Consider the following 25,196-nt stretch of genomic DNA (forward strand, 5'->3'; position numbering starts at 1 on the left):
GTTACCGACCACCCTGCAGTCCCAGCCTGGCGGGTTACCTAAGTAAGGGGTGCACACAGGCTCTATGCTTTACAGCCCGCTTGCATGGCCCTGACGCTGGCTGGATCCGACAAATTTTAATACCCGTGCACTGCTCGAAGTCCTAACTAAGGACTCTAAAACTTTAACTTTTATCAACTGCAGCCTCAACCCCCTGGCGAAGCCAGTATAGCTGGTGAAACATGTTGGGGAGGCATAGGAGCAAATTTTAATAGCGCTAACCAGTGAATGTGTAGGAGGATTTAATGGGATATAGGTAGCGGCCGCACCCTACTCCATACCCCTGGATACCGTCAATGAATAGGGTTATGAGCAATTTCATTAGACACCTGTCTTGATAATAGCAAGCTTGTACCCATCTTGTACACACTGACAAGTGCAATTTTTTTATCTATCTATTTCCATTTTAATAGCACAAATAAAACTTAAGGTACTGTCACACTAGACGATATCGCTAGCGATCCGTGACGTTGCAGCGTCCTCGCTAGCGATATCGTCCAGTGTGACAGGCAGCAGCGATCAGGCCCCTGCTGTGCTGTCGCTGGTCGGGGAAGAAAGTCCAGAACTTTATTTCGTCGCTGGACTCCCCATAGACATCGCTGAATCGGCGTGTGTGACACCGATTCAGCGATGTCTTTGCTGGTAACCAGGGTAAACATCGGGTAACTAAGCGCAGGGCTGCGCTTAGTAACCCGATGTTTACCCTGGTTACCATCCTAAAAGTAAAAAAACAAACACTACATACTTACCTACAGCCGTCTGTCCTCCAGCGCTGTGCTCTGCTCTCCTCCTGCTCTGGCTGTGAGCGTCGGTCAGCCGGAAAGCAGAGCGGTGACGTCACCGCTCTGCTTTCTGGCTGCCCGGCGCTCACAGCCAGACCAGAGAAGCAGAGCGCCGAGGACAGACAGCAGAAGGTAAGTATGTAGCGTTTGTTTTTTTACTTTTTAGGATGGTAACCAGGGTAAACATCGGGTTACTAAGCGCGGCCCTGCGCTTAGTTACCCGATGTTTACCCTGGTTACCGGGGACCTCGGGATCGTTGGTCGCTGGAGAGCGGTCTGTGTGACAGCTCTCCAGCGACCAAACAGCGACGCTGCAGCGATCCGGATCGTTGTCGGTATCGCTGCAGCGTCGCTTAGTGTGACGGTACCTTTAATTTTAGGAGTCCTTAGTTAGGGATTTAGTTGCCATCTGCAAATTTTGAGTTAGTTTAAATGATTGTGCACTTCACATAATTGATGACATTAAAGGTTTTGGACAAACCACAGCTTAACGAGTTCAATACTGGGCCATTCACCCCCATTCCTGACCAGGCACATTTTTGTGTTTTTTTGTTTTTTTTTAAAGAGTTGTACATTTTTTCTTGTTCAAATATTCCTCTTTTTTCCTGGCTTCATTTTTATGTCACTGTCATATTCTCTTTTTTTCTGATATCAAGCCATATCAGTGGAAAAATAAAGGAAATAAGTGTCTACTTTCCCATTGTTTTACTTTTTTTTATTTCTATGACCAAATAGAAATACGAAAATACATTTGAACATTTATTCCCCATTCTGTAACAAATATATTTACATATTATTTTTTTTCTTATTTTTTTTACAGGGGTAGGGCTAGTAGCAGCAACTTAGATTGATGGTCACATTTTTATTTATTTTTTACCTGTTTTTTTTGGTTGTTTATTTTTTATTTACTTTACACATACTGTACTGTAGTTACTCCCACTATGGGTGAATAGTTATACACATTTAAGATTTAAGTTATTTTGTCCTATTTGTTTTTTGCTTCACAATAAAAGGTAAACCAAAAAAGAAAACAAAATGTTCACAGTTGCAGGCATGTTATTTACATAAACTGATGCAAATCCTCAAAAAAAAACGTTATAGCCATATATAGTGCCTTGCGAAAATATTCGGCCCCCTGGAACTTTTCAACCTTTTCCCACATATCATGCTTCAAACATAAAGATACCAAATGTAAAATTTTGGTGAAGAATCAACAGCAAGTGGAACACAATTATGAAGTTGAACGAAATTTATTGGTTATTTTAAATGATTGTGGAAATTCAAAAACTGAAAAGTGGGGCGTGCAATATTATTCAGCCCCTTTAACCCCTTCACGACATGCGCCGTACTAGTGCGGCGCATGTCGTGTCTCCCCCTTTGATGTGGGCTCCTGCGCTGAGCCCACATCAAAGTCGCGACATGTCAGCTGTTTTGTACAGCTGACATGTGCGTGCAATAGCAGCAGGTGGAATCACGATCCACCTGCTGCTATTAACTAGTTAAATGCCGCTGTCAAATGCAGACAGCGGCATTTAACTACCGCTTCTGGCCATCGGGCCGGAAATGCACGCATCGCCGACCCCCGTCACATGATCACGTCAGCGATGCGTCGGTATGACAACCTGAGGTCTCCTTGAGTGCTCTATGGTTGTTGATGCCGGCTTACTGTGAGCGCCACCCTGTGGTCGGCAGTCATAGCAAGCCTGTAATTCAGCTACATAGCAGCGATCAGATGATCGCTGCTATGTAGCAGAGCCGATCAGGCTGTGCCAGCTTCTAGCCTCCCATGGAGGCTATTGAAGCATGTCAAAAGGTTTAAAAAAAATGTTTTAAAATATATGTAAAAAATATATAAAAGTTTAAATCACCCCCCTTTCGCCCCATTCAAAATAAAACAATGAAAAAAAAAATCAAACATACACATATTTGATATCGCCGGGTTCAGAATCGCCCGATCTATCAATTAAAAAAAAAAGATTAACCTGAATGCTAAACGGTGTAACGAGAAAAAAAATTCAAAACGATAGAAATACGTTTTTTTGGTCGCCGCGACATTGCATTAAAATGCAATAACGGGCGATCAAAAGAAAGTATCTGCACAAAAGTGGTATCTTTAAAAACGTCAGCTCGGCGTGCAAAAAATAAGCAGTTGGAGTCTGCAAAAGACCTGAGACTGGGACAGGATTTGTCTTCCAACAAGACAATGATCCCAAACATAAAGCAAAATCTACAGTGGAATGGTTCACAAATAAACGTATCCAGGTGTTAGAATGGCCAAGTCAAAGTCCAGACCTCAATCCAATCGAGAATCTGTGGAAAGAGCTGAACACTGCTGTTCACAAAAGATCTCCATCAAACCTCACTGAGCTCGAGCTGTTTGCCAAGGAAGAATGGGCAAGAATTTCAGTCTCTCGATGTACAAAACTGATAGAGACATACCCCTAGCAACATTCAGCTGTAATCGCAACAAAAGGTGGCGCAACAAAGTATTAAGTTAAAGGGAACCTGTCACCCCCAAAATGGAAGTTGAGCTAAGCCCACCGGCATTAGGGGCTTATCTACAGCATTCTGTAATGCTGTAGATAAGCCCCCGATGTATCCTGTAAGATGAGAAAAACAGGTTAGATTATACCCACCCAGGGGCGGTCCCGCTGCGGTCTGGTCCGATGGGCGTCGTGGTGCGGGGCCTCCCATCTTCTTAGATCACGTCCTCTTCTTGTCTTCACTCCACAGCTCCGGCGCAGGTGTACTTTGTCTGCCCTGTTGAGGGCAGAGCAAAGTACTGCAATTCGCAGGCGCCGGGAAAGGTCAGAGAGGCCCAGTGCCTGCGCACTGCAGTACTTTGCTCTGCCCTCAACAGGACAGACAAAGTACGCCTGCACCGGAGCCGCAGCGTGAATACAAGAAGAGGACGTCATCCTATGAAGATGGGAGGCCTCGGACCCGACCGCGACATCCATCGGACCGGACCGCAGCGGGTCCGCCCCTGAGAGTATAATCTAACCTCTTTTTCTCATCTTTCAGGATACATCGGGGCTTATCTACAGTATTACAGAATGCTGTAGATAATCCCCTGATGCCGGTGGGCTTAGCTCACCTTCCATTTTGGGGATAACAGGTTCCTTTTAAAGGGGCCAAAAAATATTGAACGCCCCACTTTTCAGTTTTTGAATTTTCGCAAAAATTTTAAATAACCAATACATTTCGTTCAACTTCACAATTGTGTTCCACTTGTTGTTGATTCTTCACCAAAAATTTACATTTGGTATCTTTATGCTTGAAGCATGATATGTGGGAAAAGGTTGAAAAGTTCCATGGGGCCGAATACTTTCGCAAGGCACTGTATATACATATACAGGGTGGGCCATTTATATGGATACACCTAAATGAAATGGGAATGGTTGGTGACCCAGATCGGCGTGCTGAATTTGCAGAATGGGCGAAACAAAACTTGGAACAGAACCCTCAGTTTACACAGAACATTATGTTCAGTGATGAGGCGAACTTTTTGGATGGGCCATTTATATGGTTACTCCTAAATATAATGGGAATGGTGACAGTTTTCTTGCGTAGGGTGTCTTGCATTGAAATCTGCTGCAATGACCCGGGTACTGCATTCACCAGACATCAACACAATTTCTATCCGCTCCTCACGTGTTAACTAGAGATGAGCGGTGTTCGAGTCGAACTGTTCGCCAATTTCAAATTCGAGCTGTTTTGGGCGGTGTTCGAGTCATTCGAAGAACTCGAACAATTTGCTTAAAATTCGGCTGTTCGAGTTTCTGTTCGATAACTGTTCGTTCACCAAAAGCCTAACTTGATTTTCACAGTAAAACTGTTTATCATTGTTAATAGACTGTTTCAGTGTATAGTGGGCGGGGGGCGGGAGATAGATCTGTGCTGAAGGGCACGTGTCATTGGCTGTGTATGTCACATGTCCTTGCCCTATAAGAACGAGCCATTTTCCCCGTCGCCACCATTTCCTCACTGCGGCAGCTTAGTGTTATGCTCCCGTCACACTAGCAGTATTTGGTCAGTATTTTACATCAGTATTTGTAAGCCAAAACCAGGAGTGGGTGATACATACAGAAGTGGTGATGTGTTTCTAGTATACTTTTCCTCTAATTGTTCCACTCCTGGTTTTGGCTTACAAATACTGATGTAAAATACTGACCAAAAACCGCTGCTGCTGTTGGCGCTATACAGTCTAAGGGGATGTGCACACGTTGCGAATTCTCTGCGGATGCGCAGCATTTTTTGAGGTGCAGAAACGCTGCAGATCCGCAATTGATTTACAGTACAATGTAAATCAATAAAAAAAAAAAATGCTGTGCACACTTTGCGGAAAATCCGCTGCGGAAACGCTGTGGTTTAAAAGAAGCAGCATGTCACTTCTTATTTGCAGATCTGCAGCGTTTTTGTACCCATTCCATTATAGAAAACCGCAGGGGTAAAAAACGCAGCGAATCCACAAGAAAACCGCAGCAAAAACACACAAAAAATGCTGCGGATCAACACAAAAAACGCGACAAATCCGCAGGTGCATTTTCTGCCAGGAGAGGCAGAATCCACACCAGGAATTCCTAAGGCTAATCTGCAACGTGTGCCTATGAGTGTTTTTTGCGAGTGAATTTGCAGTTAGAGAGAGATAGGTTTAGGGAGTCGGGACTAGTTGTAATATCAGCCCCTTTCAGGGTAGGTTACAGCAGTTCATAGCACTTTTTGCCAGGCAGGTCTGTGCCAGTGCTGTTCAAGTGTTTGTCACAGCATTTGGTGTAATCTAGCTCAGCCAATCCTTTTGGGCTAGTAGCATTGTCTGGTAGTCATCTGAGTAGCCCGCCTGTGTATCTAAATTTTTACTGCATCTAACCCAGTAAATCGTTTAGGGCTTTGTCTTTGTAGCAGTGTCTGCACGTCAGCGGAGTAGCCTGCCTGTGAAGCAAGCTACATCGCCTGTGTTTTCAAATTTTTACTGCATCTAACCCAGTAAATCGTTTTGGGCCTAGTAGCAGTGTCTGCACGTCAGCACAGCGGAGTAGCCCGACTGTGAAGCTAGCTACACCGCCTGTGTATCTAATTTTTTACTGCATCTAACCCAGTAAATCGTTTTGGGCCTAGTAGCAGTGTGCACGTCTGCGGAGTAGCCCGCCTGTGAAGCTAGCTACACCACCTGTGTATCTAATTTTTTACTGGATCTAACCCAGTAAATCGTTTTGGGCTAGTACCACAGTTTGGCCACTCAGCTCTGCTCGGTTTCCATCCATCGTTTTTTTGGGCCAACAACTACAGAGCTGCCAATTAGTTAAGCACCAAAATGAGTGGCAAAAGGCCTGCTGCTGGTGGAAAGGGGGAATAGGCGTGTTGGAAAGGGAAAAAAAGGTTGTGTCCATGGGGTAGGTGGTAAAGCAACAGTAACATCTGCAGAAGAAAGACCATCTTCCAGCCAAAGTAAGATGTCTACTGGACAGTCTGATATGATCCCTTTCTTACGACCATCGCTACGAGCATCGCTACAAATTCCAGATGAGGCACAAAAACAGCAGGTGCTTGAATGGATATCAAGTGCTCGTTCAAGTGGGCTCTCCTCCACCTCAACATCACAAATACTCCAGTCCTCAGAGGTGTCACCCCAATCGCACTTGCTTCCTCACAGCTCCCAAGTCTCCAGCCGCCCGTCTGGGTATGGGGTAACAGAGATGGTTGAGTCTGCAGAGCTGTTTACTCATACTATAGCCTGGGAATCAGAGGTCTGCTCCAGAGCTTCTTTGAATCCAGATGAGGAAAGGATCTGCACTGATGCCCAGAATCTTTGTGAGTCGGATCCAGGCCTAGATGAAGAAGGTTCTGAGCATAATGTAGACCCTCGTTCCCAAACTTTAACTCCTGTTGGTGGAGACAATGAGGAAGATGATGATGAGACTGAGATACCTGATTGGAACAAAAACTTGACTTTTCGGTCAGGGCAGGAAGAGGTTGGCTCTGAGGACAACGGGTGTGAGAACACACAGGGTGATGATGACGAGGTTGGAGACCCCACTTACTGTCAACCCACAGTCCGCCAGTCCATGAGGTCAGCAGAGGAGGTGGAGGAGGATGCTAGTGACGACGAGGTTAGGTTGCACCTTCCTGGACAGAGACGGAGTACTGGAAGCACGTCAACAACTGCATCCTCAACCACAACTGTGCCTCTAAGCACAACTCGTGGTGGCTCTTCAGGTCGCATGGGCTCTAAGCCTTGCATAGCCTGGGCATTTTTTGAGATCGAAAAGGATGACCCAACTCATGTTGTCGGTAAGATTTGTCACCAAAATCTCAGTAGAGGCCCAAAAATGAATACTTTTAGTACTTCATGCATGAACCGTCACATGGATATGAGGCATAAGTTGCAGTGGAAAGCTCACTGTGCTACAATGCGGCCTAGTGGGCCGGGCCAACCACCGTCTGCCCCATCAAGTGCATCCGCGGCCTCTTCATCCTCTGTGACTGTGGGGACAGCAGTTGCACATGGTTTTGGAGGCAGACCTTCCACCTCTTTACCCGCAACAGCCAGTGTGATTGGCAGGTCATCAGTAGATTTGCAAGTGGAAACACCTGCTGGTGTTGAGCGCTCTCCAACATCGAGACCACCACATTTTGATCAAGGCAACATAATATCTCCGCCTGCACCTTCCACACAGACCAGCAGTTTGCCGGGGACACCCTACTCAACCCTGTCTAAGCACGGCAGCTAGCCCTCGGTCCCTCAGATGTGGACAAGTAAAAGACCATTTCCTCCTAGCCATGACAAAGCTAAGAGGTTGAATTTCACCATCTGCAAGCTGATGGCTACAGAAATGCTGCCTTTATGCCTGGTGGACATAGAGGATTTTCGAGACCTTATGTCCGTCGCAGTGCCCCAGTACCAGATGCCCAGTCGCAACTTCTCAAAGAAAGCTGTGCCTGTGGTACACAGCATGTCGCACACAACATCACTGCTTCCTTGAGAAACTCTGTGTGTGACAGGGTGCATTTCACCACAGACACTTGGATGAGTAGACATGGACAGGGGCGTTACATGTCGTTGACTGGGCAATGGGTAACTATGGTGACAGCAAAAGGGGCTGCTGTCCAAGTCTTGCCGTCCCCACGAGTTGTGCATCAATCCTCTGTATCTATAAGTTCCTCCACTGCTTCTGTCTCCTCAACCTCCTCTCGGTCCTCCACCTGCACCCAAAGCCTGTCTGGTAATGCCACCCGTGTTCTAACTGCACAGAAGGAATCCTGCACAACTCCTTACAATGCTGTTACCAGGGCTCAACGGCATCAGGCGGCGTTTACCTTGAAATGTCTTGGAAATGTGAGTCACACAGCTGAGGAGTCGTGGTCAGCTCTGGAAACCAAGTTCCATCAATGGTTGTCTACACTGAACCTGCAGCCAGGGAAGGCCGTGTGCGACAATGCTGCAAACCTGGGTGCGGCCCTTCGCTGGGGCAATGTCACACACGTGCCTTGTCTGGCTCACGTTTTGAACCTGGTTGTCCAGCAATTTTTATCCCACTATCCCAGACTAGATGGGCTTCTGCAGAGGGCACGGTCGCTGTATGCTCACTTCCGCCGTTCACATCTCGCAGCTCAACGACTTACATCTCTACAGAAGTCATTGGGCCTGCCAGTTCACCAGCTGAAATGCGATGTTCCCACACAGTGGAATTCAACTCTGCACATGTTGCAGCGACTGTGGCAGCACAGACGAGCCCTGGTGCAAAACGTTATGACGTATAGCCTGGGCCAACGAGATCCAGGGGTGGGTCAAATCACGCTGCAGGAGTGGTCTCAGATCAGGGACCTATGCACCCTTCTGCACAGTTTTGAAATAGCGACGAAGATGTTTAGTGCTGACGATGCCATTATCAGCATGACTATTCCGGTCATTTACATGCTGGAGCACACCTTAAACAGTATTCGGAGTCAGGTGGTGGGACAAGAGGAGGAGGAGGAGGAACAGGAGGAGTGGTATGCGGAAGGGATAATATCTCCAAGGTCCAGACGGTCGGCAGCACCAAGGTGGCTGGCATTGGAGGGTGGGGGAGAGGGATTACCGAGGACGCATGGTAGCAGCCAAACTGTTGAGGAAGGTGCAGGAGCCGAGGAAGAAGTGGAGGACGAACTGGCGCTGGGCATGGAAGACTCATCAGATGAGGGAGACCTTAATCAAATTTCTGTTGTGCGATGTTGGGGAGGAGAGGGCAGAGGAAGGAAGCATGACAACAAGGACTTTGTCCTCCTGGATGTGCAAGACACATGAGTGCCTTCTTGCACTACCTGCAACATGACCCTCGGATTGTCAGAATCCGAAGTAATGCCGACTACTGGGTTGCCACACTCTTAGATCCCCGGTACAAAAGTAAATTTGGTGAAATAATTCCTGCCATAGAAAGGGATTCATGCATGCAGGAGTATCAGCAGAGGCTGTTACAGAATCTTACTTCTGCTTTTCCACAAAACACCAGTGGTGCACGTAGTGAATCTCTGAGTTCTAACTTGCCAACCGTGGGACTGTCGAGTCATCACTCAAACCGTAACAGTAACATCGTATCTGGTGGTAACAGCAATTTTTTCCAATCGTTTCAAGAATTTTTTAGACCATCCTTTGCAAGGCCACAGGAGACAAGAAGTCTGACGCATAACCAACGCCTAGAGAGGATGGTACATGAGTATCTCCAAGTTAACATCGATGCCATGACTGTGGAACTGGACCCTTGCTTATTTTGGGCTTCCAAACAGGAAAACTGGCCTGAGCTTGCCACTCACGCCTTGGAGATCTTGTCGTGCCCTGCAGCCAGCGTTCTCTCTGAACGTGTGTTCAGCGCTGCTGGTGATGTGCTGACAGATAAGTGCACGCGGCTGTCCATTGACAAAGTAGACAGACTAAAGTTCATCAAAATGAACAAATCCTGTATCCGCAAGGACTTTCCTTCACCCCCCCCCTGTGTCATCCTGGGGAAACTAAAAGCTTGATGATTTTTGAAAATCATCTCACCAACCATTTTAAGAAACTCTGGCGAAATTGATGCCACTTAAGTGGTGTCTGTGGCCCAATTTTTGGAAAAAATGGCGACTCTTTTTGGAGTCCCCTTGCTGTTTTACATGACGTTGGTATCGTCAATTCCAGGTGGGTGGGGTCGCTCCCCCCCTTTTAACCTTTAGAAACTACATACACTATGGCTTAAGGTAACACAGATGGTTGAGTCTGCAGAGCTGTTTACTCATACTGTGGCCTGAGATTCAGAGGCCTGCTCCAAAGCTTCAGTGTCTGCTAGTCAGCAGAGTAGCCCACCCATGAAGCAAGCTACACCGCCTGTTTATCTAATTACTAATTTTTAACTGCATCTAGCCCAGGCAATACTTTGGGCCTAGTAGCAGTATCTGCTACTCAGCAGACTACCCCACCCATGGAGCAAGTTACACCGCCTGTTTATCTAATTACTAATTTTTAACTGTATCTAGCCCAGGCAATACTTTGGGCCTAGTAGCAGTATCTGCTACTCAGCAGAGTACCCCACCCATGAAGCAAGCTACACCGCCTGTTTATCTAAGTACTAATTTTTAACTGCATCTAGCCCAGGCAATACGTTGGGCCTAGTAGCAGTTTCTGCTACTCAGCAGAGTACCCCACCCATGAAGCAAGCTACACCATCTGTTTATCTAATTACTAATTTTTAACAGCATCTGGCCCAGGCAATACTTTGGGCCTAGTAGCAGTGTCTGCTACTCAGCTGAGTACCCCACCCATGAAGCAAGCTACACCGCCTTCTTCCTTTCTCAGTCTAACCCCTCGGCTCTGGGGTGTCCGCTCTTCCTCCAGCTCTCTCCTTCTCACAGGTGGACTACCGCATGTATTCACACTGTGGCCAATCTTTTGGGCCCAGGCATAAGAAGTCTTCGAGGTAATGGAAAATATGTGCCCCCTTAGAAATGTCCATGACGACCCATTCGAGGAAGCAACTAAATGCCTCAAATAGTGAGCAGGATATGGAGCACCCCATGGGCAAACAGCGATCTATGTAGTATGCTCCTTCACAGAAGCAGCCCAATAGGCGAACACCATTCGGAGGCAAAGGCAGTAACCGGAACGTCCCCTCAATGTCTGTTTTGGCCATTAGGGTACCCCTTCCCAACTTCTTGACCCGCCTGATTGCCTCGTCAATGGAGGTACAGTATATAGTACTGTACTTGGTTCCGCATCGATGTTGTCGTTTACTGACCTGCCCCTTGGATATGACAAATAGTGGATTAGTCTGAATGTATTGGGTTCCTTTTTTGGCACGACTCCCAATGGGGATACCACTACATCTTCTAAGGAAAGTGGAAAGTGTTCTAAATGGACCCTCCATTCTACCTAAAGATATTTCTTTTTTAAATTTTTTTGTCACGAGTCACGACGTCTGGGTGTTGGTAGGCTGATTTTAGATTTTTGCTCCAGCTTTTCTTGATTTTAGAAGGGCATGACATGCCTATATCTGTGTCTCTTCCTCCTTTTACTCCTCCTTTTACTCCTCCAACTCTTTTCTTTTCTCATGACTATGTGTACTTGTGACTTTTCCATGTGTTTTTTTGTGTCTTCTGAGCAGTTTGCCAGCTTTTGGACACCTTTTAAGGGGTTTTCTATGTGTTTTCTATGTGTTTGTATGTGTTTGTGTTTGCCTGCCATTGGTTTCAATGGGGTTCGATGGTGTTCGTCGAATGTTCAACGAACATTCGTTAATCACGCCCCAATTCAACACTAGTGTTAACCTCTGCAACATGTCACTGGCTGTAAACAAAGAGAAACTTGTAAATAACTCATAAAAGAGTAAAGTTAAAACCAAGCACACCATTGTGAAATTCTCAATAAGTTTGATGTGTTACATGACCCTCTTCCTTTTGAAAAAAATAAAGTTGGATCCAAAATGTCCGACTTCAAAATGGCCACCATGGCCACCACCCATCATGAAAAGTTTTCCCCTCCCATATACTAATGTGCCACAAACAGGAAGTTGATATCACTAACCATTCCCATTTTATTTAGGTGTATCAATATAAATGGCCTACACTGTATATACAGTATATGCATGCTTATATTTTATAATGTTGACTGATGTTAATTCGAAATGTGGTATGTCCTATTGGGTGGCAGACAGATGAAGTGACGCATGAGTGATGCAAGTAAATAACAATCAATAACAATTTATAAGAAAGTTGTCCGTAGTGTATGTCTGTAAAGCTGCTCATTAGGAGTGAAAGTTTCACTGTGTCTTTAAAAAGTTAATGCACTGAGCTGATGGTGACACAGCTTGGTCAAAGTGCAGCGTGGGGTCTGGTTTAGAATCTGTGGCCTTACCCCCAGTAACCTAACATAGTAGTTAAAAAAGACATGTTGCTGTCAAGTAGAGATCACATACATGAGACAGAGTTGAGCTCAGTACAATGTGTCTGCGTAATAGCAATCTAGAAGTTGGGGTGAGTGGTACTCACTACTTATGGTGTGCTCACCAGGACTATAATAAGGGACATAGAGGAACAAAGCAGGAAGCTCCAGCTTATTCTACCGTCTGTGTAGTTTGTCCCGTGTGAGAGAGAAGTTATGTGAGAGGTGAGGATGTCCACCACCGGCGGGAGCAATGAGAATAGTTCTTGGGAGTGAAGAGCAATGATAGGCAAAAATGATGTGCCCATGAGGGGTGAGGTGAGTGTCGCATCAAAATAATTTTGTGTGCTAATGTCTGTGAGTGAAGAGGCAAGGTGGCGGAGCGTATGCGAATAATACGAGGTACTAACACTAGTACAAATGCACATCAATAAGCAATTCATTTAGTAATGTGTTCATCACTTGTGCGCATGTATCTTTCTGTGTGTCTTATAATATTTACCCCATGCACGATTGTTTGATTCTCTGTGGTTGATGTTTATTTTATTTGTTTCAGGCGAAAAAGATGTGATCATTTTAGGAGGATTCAGCCAACCACCAGATAGCAATTACTTTGATTCTCTGAGAAAAGAAAAGTTTCAGAGCTTGCTGCCAGCAAACACACATACGAATATCAGCACAAAAAGTCCACAGGGCAACAAGTCATTAGACAATATCTGGATCAGCAAGAGCTTGAAGAAAGTGTTCACAGGTCGGTTTCAGAACTGTGTGTTATTTTACCAGACGTTAAACTAATTGACGTTCAGGGACAGGATGCAGTTGTGTTCATTCTGGTGTGGGAAGTTCCTTCCTCTACCAGTAAACTTCCAAATGTCCCGGCCTGAGAATTGTCCACAATACTCCTACTTATCCCAGCAGTGCCATTAGTTGTACCCTTCCTTATATTTCCGCTCTCTGAAGCTTAGTCGTATTGTTACGCTTGGTTTATATTTTTCACTTGATGGCACATGGTAAGTGGCTGCACCTTATATCTGTATCCTGCAGAATTTCACAAATGGACAGCTAGGCTGATGTATATTTCTGCCCACAATTATAAATAAAATAGGTATATAAGACAACTATTCAGATTTTGCCAGTCTTTGCGAGTAAAACTGCTTGAAATGTCAGACATTTATTTTGCCAATTTTTTTTTAAAGATGGGGGATGGCCAATCAAGTGGCATAAATTATTACAGAAATGTACTCTTGAGGGAAGCAATATTTGTGGTTGTGGCACACAGCAGTTGAAAGCTGCAACCAGTTCCTTATAGCTTTCACCAGTTGGAACATGCTGAACTGGCTACATCATGGAATAGTGGCTGCAGAGCTGAATAAAACATCTTATTTTTTTATTTCTCTTCTCCACTGCAGAGATATTAACTTTACAGTTTTGATTCGAACTATGGGAAGCATAAAGTGGCATTACCAGAGATTCACCTACATGACTTGGACCATTCATGAACCATCACTAACGCACCTTACCATTGATCGTTTAGCATCAGCACTTACCTTAATTTGAGCAATGTCAGGTGTCTGGAGTCAAACCCCATTGACATGGGTAATGATAAAACCCTGTTTTCGTAGCATACAAAGAGATGCAGCCGCTTTCTGACTATGCTAAGATATATGCAAACAGTGAATAGTGGAATTTGGGATTATATTACTGCTATTTAGACTATACTTAGATATCAGATTCTTATCTCATATTTTGATAAAATTTTGTGAGCCCATGTGCTAGTGAAAAGGTAACCTCTATAAATGGGAACCTACACTAGCAAAACTCCTGCTTCTGGGCCTATATGTTATTTTAGGTGGTTCCTAAGGCAGTACTTGACCTTCTCTTTCTTTTATGCAGGTTATTCTCTGGTGGTGAGAGAAGGCCTAACAAATCCATGGATTCCAGACAACTGGTCATGGGGAGGAGTGGCATCAGAGCACTGCCCTGTACTAGCAGAGTTTTACCTAGAAAAAGACTGCAATAAGAAGGAGCTCACATCTAAAGCCAATGGTGTCAGTGTGGAACGTAATGTAGCTAATTCTAAGCATGAAAGATAAAAAATGAATGTACCTCTTTCATCTCAGAAGCAAGAAATATTTACTTCTATACGGACTGTACTGTGAACCAGAACTGCTGCACCCGCATAGCCCAAGTGATACCATTTGGATGCACACGTTCCATCACCACTGAGGTTACCAACCGGATGTTGTAGAATGCCGCTTGCTCTAACCGCCTGCTCCTGCCAACCTGTGTGCCATGCGCAGGCAACGAATGGAAGAGAAAGAAACTTTTTGAACTGATTCTTGAAAAAAAAAAAAAGTGTTGCAATAACTCAAGACTGTATAAGAAGACCTTTAACACTGTCAGTGATTATTAGCTAAATTAATATGGTTACCTGGCATGCTTTTTTTTTATATGTGTTAAGATCGTATTCAACTTTTTAACTATGCACTTTTAACCCCTGTAAAGCTACTGGAGCCAGATGGCTAGAAAATGTGATGAAACCGCGCTACAAATAAAAAACGCTCAGAATATGTTTATTTAACACGATGTCTTTGGACAAAATGAAATGATCTTTTTCCTAGATAGTCTAATATAAATAGCACCAGGTAGGTAGATATCGGCTCTTGTCCATATGGTTATTACTACAGTGACAACCAATATAGTCGTACAGAGCTGTCAGCTATTGAAATCGGCTCAATTCCTGCATAAGGATTTTCAAGCACATAGGGGAACATTGCAACCTTCTGTCAAGAGTATATACAGAAAATAATACTCCCGTTCCCAATATATACTTATGATGGTCTCTGATGATGTGAAGCTGTCATGTTCAATGACGTGGGAGTTGTTTTCATTGCTATGTAATCTATTGGCTTTGTTCTGTCAACCTCCCTCTAGTCAAGCTCTGCTGCCGTCAGCCCCCCCATTCTTTCTGTGTCTAGCTTCACTCTTGTGTTAAATCTCATTTGTCTACAGTCATGGTAACACAAGCCCCACTTATTGCTAATAAATAAAAACAAAGAGACAAAATATAGGTTTGGAATAAATAAATTTTTTGGCCGTGGCGTTTATTTTGAGTAACCAGAATAATAATTTAAATAAATTATAACTAACTAAATCTTTAAAAAGCTTTCCATGAATTTAAAAACCAAATACCATGAAATTATCCAAATCCACCCAAAAGGGCGATTTGCCCACAAACAAACGACACGGCAAAGGGGAATTAACAGTCCAAAAGGGGAGGGCGGGTGGGGTCTTCAGATCTTCCTGAGGTCGATTGATGAAACGGTCCCAAAACAGCTGATTATATATCAACGAATTCTTCCCGCACAAAATCAGATAACCAATCAAAATGCTTAAAAATTGCGGGAAACTCACAGAAGATGAACCTGCATAAACCGGTTTAAACCTGCTCGTGCCTTGCACAGCTTACTTAGAAGAAAAACCACCATATTAACCCTTTAATGTTTACCATAAACAACCAATAAATAAACCTGTTGTAAGGGGGCTGTGTTCTCATGCGACCCCCCTAAGATAAACTCAGGGGAGGGCGTTCATGGTAACACAAGCCCCACTTATTGCTAATAAATAAAAACAAAGAGACAAAATATAGGTTTGGAATAAATAAATTTTTTGGCCGTGGCGTTTATTTTGAGTAACCAGAATAATAATTTAAATAAATTATAACTAACTAAATCTTTAAAAAGCTTTCCATGAATTTAAAAGCCAAATACCATGAAATTGTCCAAATCCACCCAAAAGGGCGATTTTCCCAAAAGCCAGACCTCATTGAGGGATGGCCCCCCCAAAACGCCGCAGCCAAAGTTCAATAATGGCCTGGAGATCTAAATTGAAGATATCCAGGTCAACATCCGACAAATGCACCCAATCCCTCCTATATAGCCCAGGAACCGGATCCTCAAGATTAGAGTGCCTAAAAGAAAACCCATGAATCAAAGGCATAAATTTCTGGACCGCTCTATTAACCCTCTTCCTTATACGCTCCAAAAAACGAGTATTATTTTGAAGCCATAAAAATCTTGGTACGATCTCCGAAAAAACAAAAGTTGAATCAAAAAATTCTGTTTTTAGCAAGCAAAGATCCTTTTTAATAAATGCTAAAAGGTCAAGAGTAGCTATTTTCCCCAAATCGTTACCCCCCAAATGAAAAATGACTAAATTTGGATGAGGGCTTCTTTCTGCTAGTCTATGCATTTCCAAAATTAAGTCCCGCCAAACCATACCCCTCCTGCTATGCCAAAAAATCTGTAACGAGGAACTATCAAATGATAAGTTCTGTGTATAACATCTTACGGTAGCCCTCTTCTCCGCCCAATAAACAAAGGAATGTCCGATGATCCATATTGTGATGATACCTAAGAAATGAATAACACGTTAATGATAGTATAAATTTGGACGGACATACAGCTTAAAGCGGTTAGATTCCCATCTACCAATTCTCTTTATAGTGGTTTCATTTAGGCCCAAACTGGCTGCTTCTGTAGCCGCACCAATACGAAATGAATGGGAAGAAAAATTTTGACCACCAAGATTTAAATGCTCTAATGCCTTTTTAAGGATAAAGTTAAATTGAAACACCGTCGCAGGTTGCCCATTCCTGTGTACGAAAAATGGGCCGAGAAAATTCGGCCGATGAGCTAACCATCTCGTAGCATTAAAAACTGGGCAAATAATCGAATCTGACACAGAATTTAGCTTTACCGATGACCCTCTGCCCAATTGATCTGTCTTGGATTTTTTAATAAATAAGTGCAAGCAGCGATCTACTATTTGTACATGCTCAAAAAACAAACCCGATGGGGAGGATTTACTTAAAGAAACAACTTCAGACACCCGTAAAGCTGCAAAAAATGAAAGAGAAAAAGCCGCAGAAAAAAGGAAGGCCTCGAATTGATCATCACATACTGTGAAAAGGGCTAGACAAATGTCTCTTAAAATGTTAACTGATATCGGGCGGCGACGATCTGCAGAAAACGTAGCTTTCTTAAAACCCTTTAAAAACTGCTTAACTAAAAAATACTCAGTTAAAGGTTTCTTACCTAAGGCCTTAAGAAAAAACGATATTCCCGCTAAATTCTTATATATGGCAGAATAAGATGAACCATTTATTACTAATTGCTCAATAAAAAATAATGCGACAGCCGGGTCTGACTCGTTGAAGAGATAATTGTGTAATTGACAGAAATTAACCCATAACTTCCAAGCAGCCGAATATTCGGCCCAAGTTTTTTCTGCCAAAGAATTTTTCACAAAATGTTGAATTAAACCTGAATCAAGTCCCATAACTGCCGAGGACAAATTGATCTTCCCATGACCTCTTCTGGAACTTGATCCAAAGAACGAGACGCCTGGCGGTGACAAATAAACTGCGCATTATAAATATTAATATTGCTAGAAAAAACAGCCTTCAACCAGATATTGAATTTCAAACAAATAAGAGTAAGATGCCTCAGGATGATGGAACACTGCCTATTCTTTGATGAAAGGGTATTCAACATGAAAACCAAGTTTTGTTTGTCAGAGTGAAATAAGATTTGCCTGTTGGAAAGATGAGCGCCCCAAAACTGAATAGCTAAAAAAATGGAAAACAGGTCCAAAAATGATGGGTTTTTAGTGACCTTAGCATTCACCCATGACTGGGGCCAAGACTCAAAGGCCCAGTAAGAAAAAAATGAAAGGCTCATACCTAAGTGCTCATGAGTAAAAATGGACAAACCCAGATCCTCATCAGAGGCAAAAGGTGTTTGCCATAATTTTTTTCCATTAAAGTTACGCAGGAATTGCAGCCAAATCCGTAAGTCATCCTTAACCTCTTTACTCAAAAATATGAGAGAGCGAGGAGAAGACTGACTGGATGTAAGTTCATAAAGACGCTTGGAAAAAACACGACCCATAGGTATGATTTTAAGCGCAAAATTTAGCATACCCAAAAGAGATTGAAGCTCCCTAAGGGTAACACTTTCCCTTGTTAAAAATAAATTAATTAAGGAGCACATTTTACCTATCTTGTCAGAAGGGAGGGAACATGTCATGCTGGAGGAATCAATATGAATGCCTAAAAATTCCAACGAAGTGCAGGGAGAGACTGTTTTTTCTACGGCAATAGGAACGCCAAAATGGAGACAAATTTTAAGGAACCTATCAAGAAGGAAACTACATATATTTGAACTACTAGGGCCTATAAACAAGAAGTCATCTAGGTAGTGAAGAACCCCGCCATCAGAAAGGGAAAATTGGACCACCCAATGCAAAAACGAGGAAAATGACTCAAAATAATAACATGATAACGAAAAACCCATAGGGAGGCATTTGTCAAAAAAGAATTTATTATTAAAACAAAAACCAAGTGAATTGAACCCATCTGGATTAACTGGTAAGAGTCTAAATGCCGATTTTATGTCTGATTTAGCCATCAAAGCATTAGAACCAAATTTTTGTAATAATTCCAAAGCCTCATCAAAAGAAGAATACCTAACAGAGCATAAAGATGAGTCAACTTCGTCATTAAGTGACGCTCCTTTCGGATACGACAAATGGTGTATCAATCGAAAGGAGCCTTGCTCTTTTTTAGGAACTACCCCAAGAGGGGAGATCCTAAAATTAACAAAGGGAGGAAAATCGAAGGGGCCAGCTGCCCTACCCGACTCAACTTCCTTAAAGATTTTTTCTTTCACAATTAAAGGGAATTCGGAAGCAGATGGTAAGTTCCGAACAAAAGAACAACCAACCCCTTTAAACTGCGGAACAAAAAATCCATAGTAAAAACCTTGAAAAATCATTGAGCTAATCTCCCGATCTGGAAATACCTCTAGGCACGGCACCATATTTTGTAGCTTCACCGGAGTCGGGGCCCTTTGGAATGGATTCCTTAAGGGCTTGTTGACCAGATTGGAATTGCTTTTTATAACATTTGGACATGGAATGGCTGTTTCCGCAAAAGGAGCATTCATGCCGAAAACGGCAATTAAGGGCCCATTTACAATTGCCTTCATTAAATGCAAAGCAGACTCCTTTTTTAGCGGGAGCAGCCACTCCCTGTCTAGATGACGAGAATTTTTGGGGCAGCATCAAGTTAATCCAAAGTCCTATGTCCTTCTTGCCCCAGGATAAATCGGGGTGCATGGCTAGCTTTTGCCTAAAAGATTCATCATAGATGAGCCAAGCCATGCCCCCAAAATTCCTATAGGCTTCTAAAATAGTATCCAAATGCTGAAAGAGACCTGAACATATGTTAGGGAATTTTTCTCCAAGAACTGCAGCATAGATAGAAAAGGCTTGAAGCCAATTGTTAAATGATTTAACTTGAGAATATTTCCTTTTGTCCTCTGTCTCATCCTTCCTCTCATATCTATGCTGCAGTTCTTTTACAGATGGCAGTAATGAGAATAAATCAACATACTCCCTATTCCATATCTGCTCTTTTAACGCAGAGCTCAGATGGAATCCAAGTGGTGACAATTCACATGTAAGGGACTCCTTTAAAAATACCTCAGGTAGACCAGGTTTTTGTATAAGATTAACCCTACCTGCAACACATTGTGCAGCAGGTGCTGAAGAGATCTGAGGAGACCCTTTAGATAAATATTCGTTAATAATATCTTTTACCATCGATTTTAGATCAATAGGGGGGACAGACAGGGGCACATTTAAAATCTCACCCCTATCCGGTCTGATGTCGTCCTTGTCTGTGGGAGCAGAAGCACTCAAGCCCGTATCAGAGGGCGAATGCTGCTGCAAAGGGAGCTCCTGCTCTTCATCCGAGCCAGGCGATATGGATCTCCAGGCGGCCGCTGCAGCGCAGGCAGCATTCGGTTTTCTTGTAGCGGCTTTTTTCATCCTTTGTGGTTCAGGCGCCGGCACTCCCTGGGCTATCGCACCTCTTTTATGGGTGCGATAGCTAGATGGATCCCCGCCGATGTGTCCTCTGCTTGCCGGCCGGCTTCCACCGTGAGTTAAGGCGGAAGTGGCCATGGAAGATGATGACGGGGGCGTCGCTTGATGAATTCCGGCAGAGTCGCGCAGTGGGCTGCGAGAGTTCAGACGCGATGGCTTCCTGTTCCTGTTCCGACTGTCACGGGTCCGGTCAGCTGACGAAGATGGCGGCGGCGAAAAAGATCTCCTCGGCTGTCGGTTCCTTGCGGAGCTGCGTGAAGAACGTTGAGGTGCTGGAGACGCTGGAGGGACACTTGGAGAGAGCGGAGACCGAGGACCACAAGCTGCGATAGCCTCCGGAGCGGAGGTAGGTAATATAGCAGGTTTTATAGCCAGGCAGCTTTGTAGCCACTCGGCGCCGCCCTCCTCTTCGGCCCTCCTCAGCAGCTGTTCCATCAGTGCTTCCATCTGACGTCTTCCGGTCTTCAGATCTTCCTGAGGTCGATTGATGAAACGGTCCCAAAACAGCTGATTATATATCAACGAATTCTTCCCGCACAAAATCAGATAACCAATCAAAATGCTTAAAAATTGCGGGAAACTCACAGAAGATGAACCTGCATAAACCGGTTTAAACCTGCTCGTGCCTTGCACAGCTTACTTAGAAGAAAAACCACCATATTAACCCTTTAATGTTTACCATACAACCAATAAATAAACCTGTTGTAAGGGGGCTGTGTTCTCATGCGACCCCCCTAAGATAAACTCAGGGGAGGGCGTTCATTATCTGTTCAACTCTGGCAAAGTATCATCTTTTTACCCTCTGTTAAGTGCATATCTGCTAGAATTCAGCCTTAGGGCCGGAGAAGACCACTGTAGATTCTCTTCACCTGGGAGAATCGAGTCGGTTATGCAAATAACACTCTGATCAAACTCTCATTAGAGTGTGACCGTAGTTTAATCTGATTCTCTCGGATGAGATGATGGACGAAAAAAATGTATCCATCGTCTCTATTCAGTCAGTGTGTGAAAAATCGCACTGCACTCAGATGTCATCCAGTCACAGTCTGTTGTTTTCAACGCACTCATCGACATTCAAGGCAGAGTGCAATCCGAATATTGGATCAAATTCGGGCATGCAGCAATGTTTTTTTCCTCTGACTTTGAGAGGAAAAAAATCAGACATACGTACAGCCCCATAGACGAACATTGGTCTGAGTGCGATCCGATGTTTTGTTGGATCACACTCAGACCAAAAATACACTCGTCTGCGCCAGTCCTTAAAATAAACCTCTCCTGGAATCTTCATAGATGCATCTTCTGCAGCTGAGTTGACAATGTCTGACAAAATTTCTTGCTGTGAGCATTGGTTTAATACAGACATACCGGTGCTTGTCACAAAATTTGAATATCATCAAAAAGTTAATTTATTTCAGTTCTTCAATATAAAAAGTGAAACTCATATATTATATAGAGTCATTATGTCATGCTGCTGCAATGCAGGGAGATGCAAGCTCCACTAGATGGCAATAGAGTAGGGGGAGGACTGCACAATGCCAGAGCAGACCTGCAGCAAAGCAGCAAGGCTACAACCTGGTGGCAGCAGGATAGTCAAACAAGCCGGGTCGATATTAGTCAGTAGCGCAGTACCAAAGGAATAAACAAACAGTCAGAGACAAGCCAAAAAAGGTCAATACCCGGTCAGTAGCAGAAATACCAAAGACAAGAGACAAAAGCAGGTCCGGGTCCAAGCCGAATCAAGTACCTGGGAGTCCACACACGAAGGGGAAACACAGTGTTGGGATGGGAAGAGGGGAGTAAACAGACAGGCACAGTCAGCAAAGGCAGCAGGACAAATCGGGGTTTAAACAGGGTCAGCTACTCACGCTGTAGGCAGAATCTATAACTGACACTGCCTGCAGGATGCAGTGAAGAGAAATAGCCGACCAGTCACCAGAACGAGGCAGCGAAAAGTTAACCCCTGACATGACTAGATCGGTAAGGGGAAAACACGATTCAAAACCTGGCCTGGATCATGACACATTACAAACACAGTGATCTATTTCAAGTGTTTATTTCTGTTATTGTTGATGATTATGGCTTACAGCCAATTAAATCCCAAAAGTCATTATTTCAGTAAATTTAAAAAGAAAAAAAACACAGTAGTTTGACAATAAATGGCTTCACCCAACCACTAACCATGAGTGGAGAAAATGTTTTGGTGTTATCATTCATATTCTCTGAAAAAAGGTCAGGAAAGCAAAAATTCTGCTGGATTATGTAAACTTTTGAGCACAACTGTATTGAAGAAAAAATGTGATATTAGTGATTTATGCACAGTAAAGCACAGATAAGCGCTATTGCCGACATCACTGTCCTGGTCAAAGTTTATTTATGACCTATGGACAGCAAGGATATTCTGGGAAGTTTTTAAGATATTACTATGGGCATACAGGTGCAAGAATTGTTCACCTGTAAGCCTTATTGCTGCTGTCTTGTTGTTGAGAAATCATCTTTTAAAAATGTTTGTTAATGACGTCTTCCAGGCTCCCAGGCCTGTGGTTACTGGAAGAAAATTCTGCCTCTTGTGTCCATTTACGTACCATCTCCCTTTCATTAGCATCACAGGACCCTGTGATATGTACTGGTGGCCCCAGAATCCTGCGCCTGCACCCTGCACTTGCGTTATAACACTTACATTTTCCACCCTTCTATTGGCATTGGCTTGATTGTTCTTCTGTTCAGGAGGCGACGAGTCACTGCTTCAGTAGCACCTGCTGATCAGGTGTTTCGGCTGACAATCCCCAGAGCGTGTCATGAAACTCATATAATCCAGCCGTGGGTCTATAGATGATTGGGTGTGACCAGAATTAAGCTTTCACAGTATTGAAGCCATACATAATGCTCTATTCAAGCAGCTGCAAGAAGGACAGACTGAAATCTCAAGAACACAATAACCTACTCTTAGGACTCATTTAGAAGTCCATTTTTTTGTATGTGTTCTGCATTTTTTTAACTTATTTCCACACCCATTTGTACCCATAATAATCTATTGAGCTGTTCACATGTCTGTGTTTTTTGCAGGCTGTGTGTCCGTAAAGAAATCATGGAAACAAATTCATTTTTATCTGAATTACCTGTAGAAGTCTATGGGTCTATGAAATCATGGACAGCACATGGATACCATCACTGTGTTGCCCATGTGCGGTCTGTCGTTAACAGTGCAACAGATAGGAGAAACTTTGAAATTTCTTTAATTTTTATTAGAATAATCACTGATAAAAAAACTGTTGATAAAAATTGACACATTGACCAAACATTGATAAAAATCATCCTGTTTTTTCACATGGGAAAAATCACTGATATCTGAATAAAACCTTTAATCTCCAGCTATCAAAGGCAAACACTCATCTGCCTGACCTCAGTTACTTAGACAGAGTGTTGTAATCCCAATAGTATCAAAACAACTATTCCATTTTCCAAAAAAAGGTGGGCTAGACTTGTGACAAGTAGCAAAAACGAAAAACAAGTTATTTTTTCTGTGCTTTATCAGCAACATTGCAGAGTCAAGCACTACCCAGGCTTTTCCTACAGTGAGCTCAACAGTTCTAGTTTATCTCCTAAGTTTAAGAGAACTAAAGAAGCCACTATGGTCCAGTGATGGACATATCAGCTTTGGGCTAGATCAACTAATATCGTGCAATTGAAAATCCTAATTGCTTATGTCCTTTTCATAAGAAGCCATGTTCCCTCAAGAAATGCATTGGCTTAGAAAAGAAATCGATTCAGAAATGCAAATGAAATATAGGGTGTGGAAACAGGGTCAGCTGGTGCCATAGGCCGGTAGCCGAAACCGCATGGACCAGGGATCATCCCACCGAACGTCTGCTGTCCTTTTACCGTGGGCACAATACTGCTCAGACAAGACGGAGTGAAGGTAAAACAGTGTAGCAATACTTCATTGAACCACAAAACAGGCAAATAACATATAACTGCCCCAGCAAAATACCCAAGATGATGCAAAGTTAGACCTGTGGGTCCCATTCCTGGCTTTCCCAAACATATCCATGGGGCTCAGGTGACTGGTGGGTCCAAATCCTGACAAAACATATCCATGGTTCAATGATGGTCTATGGAGCAGATCTGTATTCTTTCTGCCTTAGCAGTGGTCCCCTAAGCTGGCATCCTGTAGAATGTCAAATTTGTGTCCCTCGTGCTGGAGCCATAACTGCTGTCTTGTAAAGAATCTTTGGATCTCTGGATTTTTTGGATGACTGGATGTATCTCTATATGTTACACATATTCAAAAAAATGGAACAGCACAAATCTTCTACTTATCTCTGGGTGCAAATCCCCCAGGTAACCTGTCCACTCGTTATCCCTTAGTCCATACAATTTCAAAAAAGAAGGCAGCACTCCATTTTCTCAGTAAATGTGCAGGTTTTAATCAGACCCACATGTCTGGGCAACGTTTCGGCTCCAAATGAGCCTTTCTCAAGCCTTGATAAAGGCTCATTTGGAGCCGAAACGTTGCCCAGACATTTGGGTCTGATTAAAACCTGCATATTTACTGAGAAAATGGAGTGCTGCCTTCTTTTTTGAAATTATATGTTACACAGGCGTATATCATCTTTTTATAGTTAACTGTCCTTCAAGTCAGCATCCAGAGGTTAAGTGGAAGAATGGTGACAAGATCAACTCACATTGGTTAATTATTTAATCTATTGCATAGTTTTTCTATTTTTCAAGTCAACAAACTGACTGGCCTTGACAATGTGCAATCAACATATCAGCAAACATCATTGTTCAATTACCCTGTATCACTGTTTTGTAAAGATAGCAGACAATAAGTTGTAGGAGCTGATATAAGATGCAAACATTAGTCATTCACATATCAATATAATCTACAAGACGAGTTAACATTTCAGACTCTTGACCAACAAGAAAGAAACGCATAGATTCAAAAGTCAACATATAGATAACAGTCTATTCCTCCTGGCTTCCTGAAAATAGACGTCTGGTTAATTAAAATAAAATGCTGTGTCGTCAAATAGGGTATA

At 43.3% G+C, this 25,196-nt stretch overlaps 1 protein-coding gene across 1 annotated transcript in view; it reads left to right on the forward strand.

Moving 5' to 3' along the window:
- Nucleotides 1-14,793, forward strand: part of EEPD1 (endonuclease/exonuclease/phosphatase family domain containing 1) — a 178,403-nt gene extending 163,610 nt beyond the window's left edge. The window contains exons 6-7 of the mRNA XM_069730223.1: nucleotides 12,764-12,958; nucleotides 14,101-14,793. Of these exons, the coding sequence (XP_069586324.1) occupies nucleotides 12,764-12,958; nucleotides 14,101-14,300 (395 nt within the window). The 3' untranslated portion in view covers nucleotides 14,301-14,793. The remainder of the gene's footprint in view (nucleotides 1-12,763; nucleotides 12,959-14,100) is intronic.
- The last annotated feature ends 10,403 nt before the right edge of the window (nucleotides 14,794-25,196 follow it).

Source organism: Ranitomeya imitator, chromosome 6, assembly GCF_032444005.1.
Source record: "Ranitomeya imitator isolate aRanImi1 chromosome 6, aRanImi1.pri, whole genome shotgun sequence".
Lineage (NCBI taxonomy): Eukaryota > Metazoa > Chordata > Amphibia > Anura > Dendrobatidae > Ranitomeya > Ranitomeya imitator.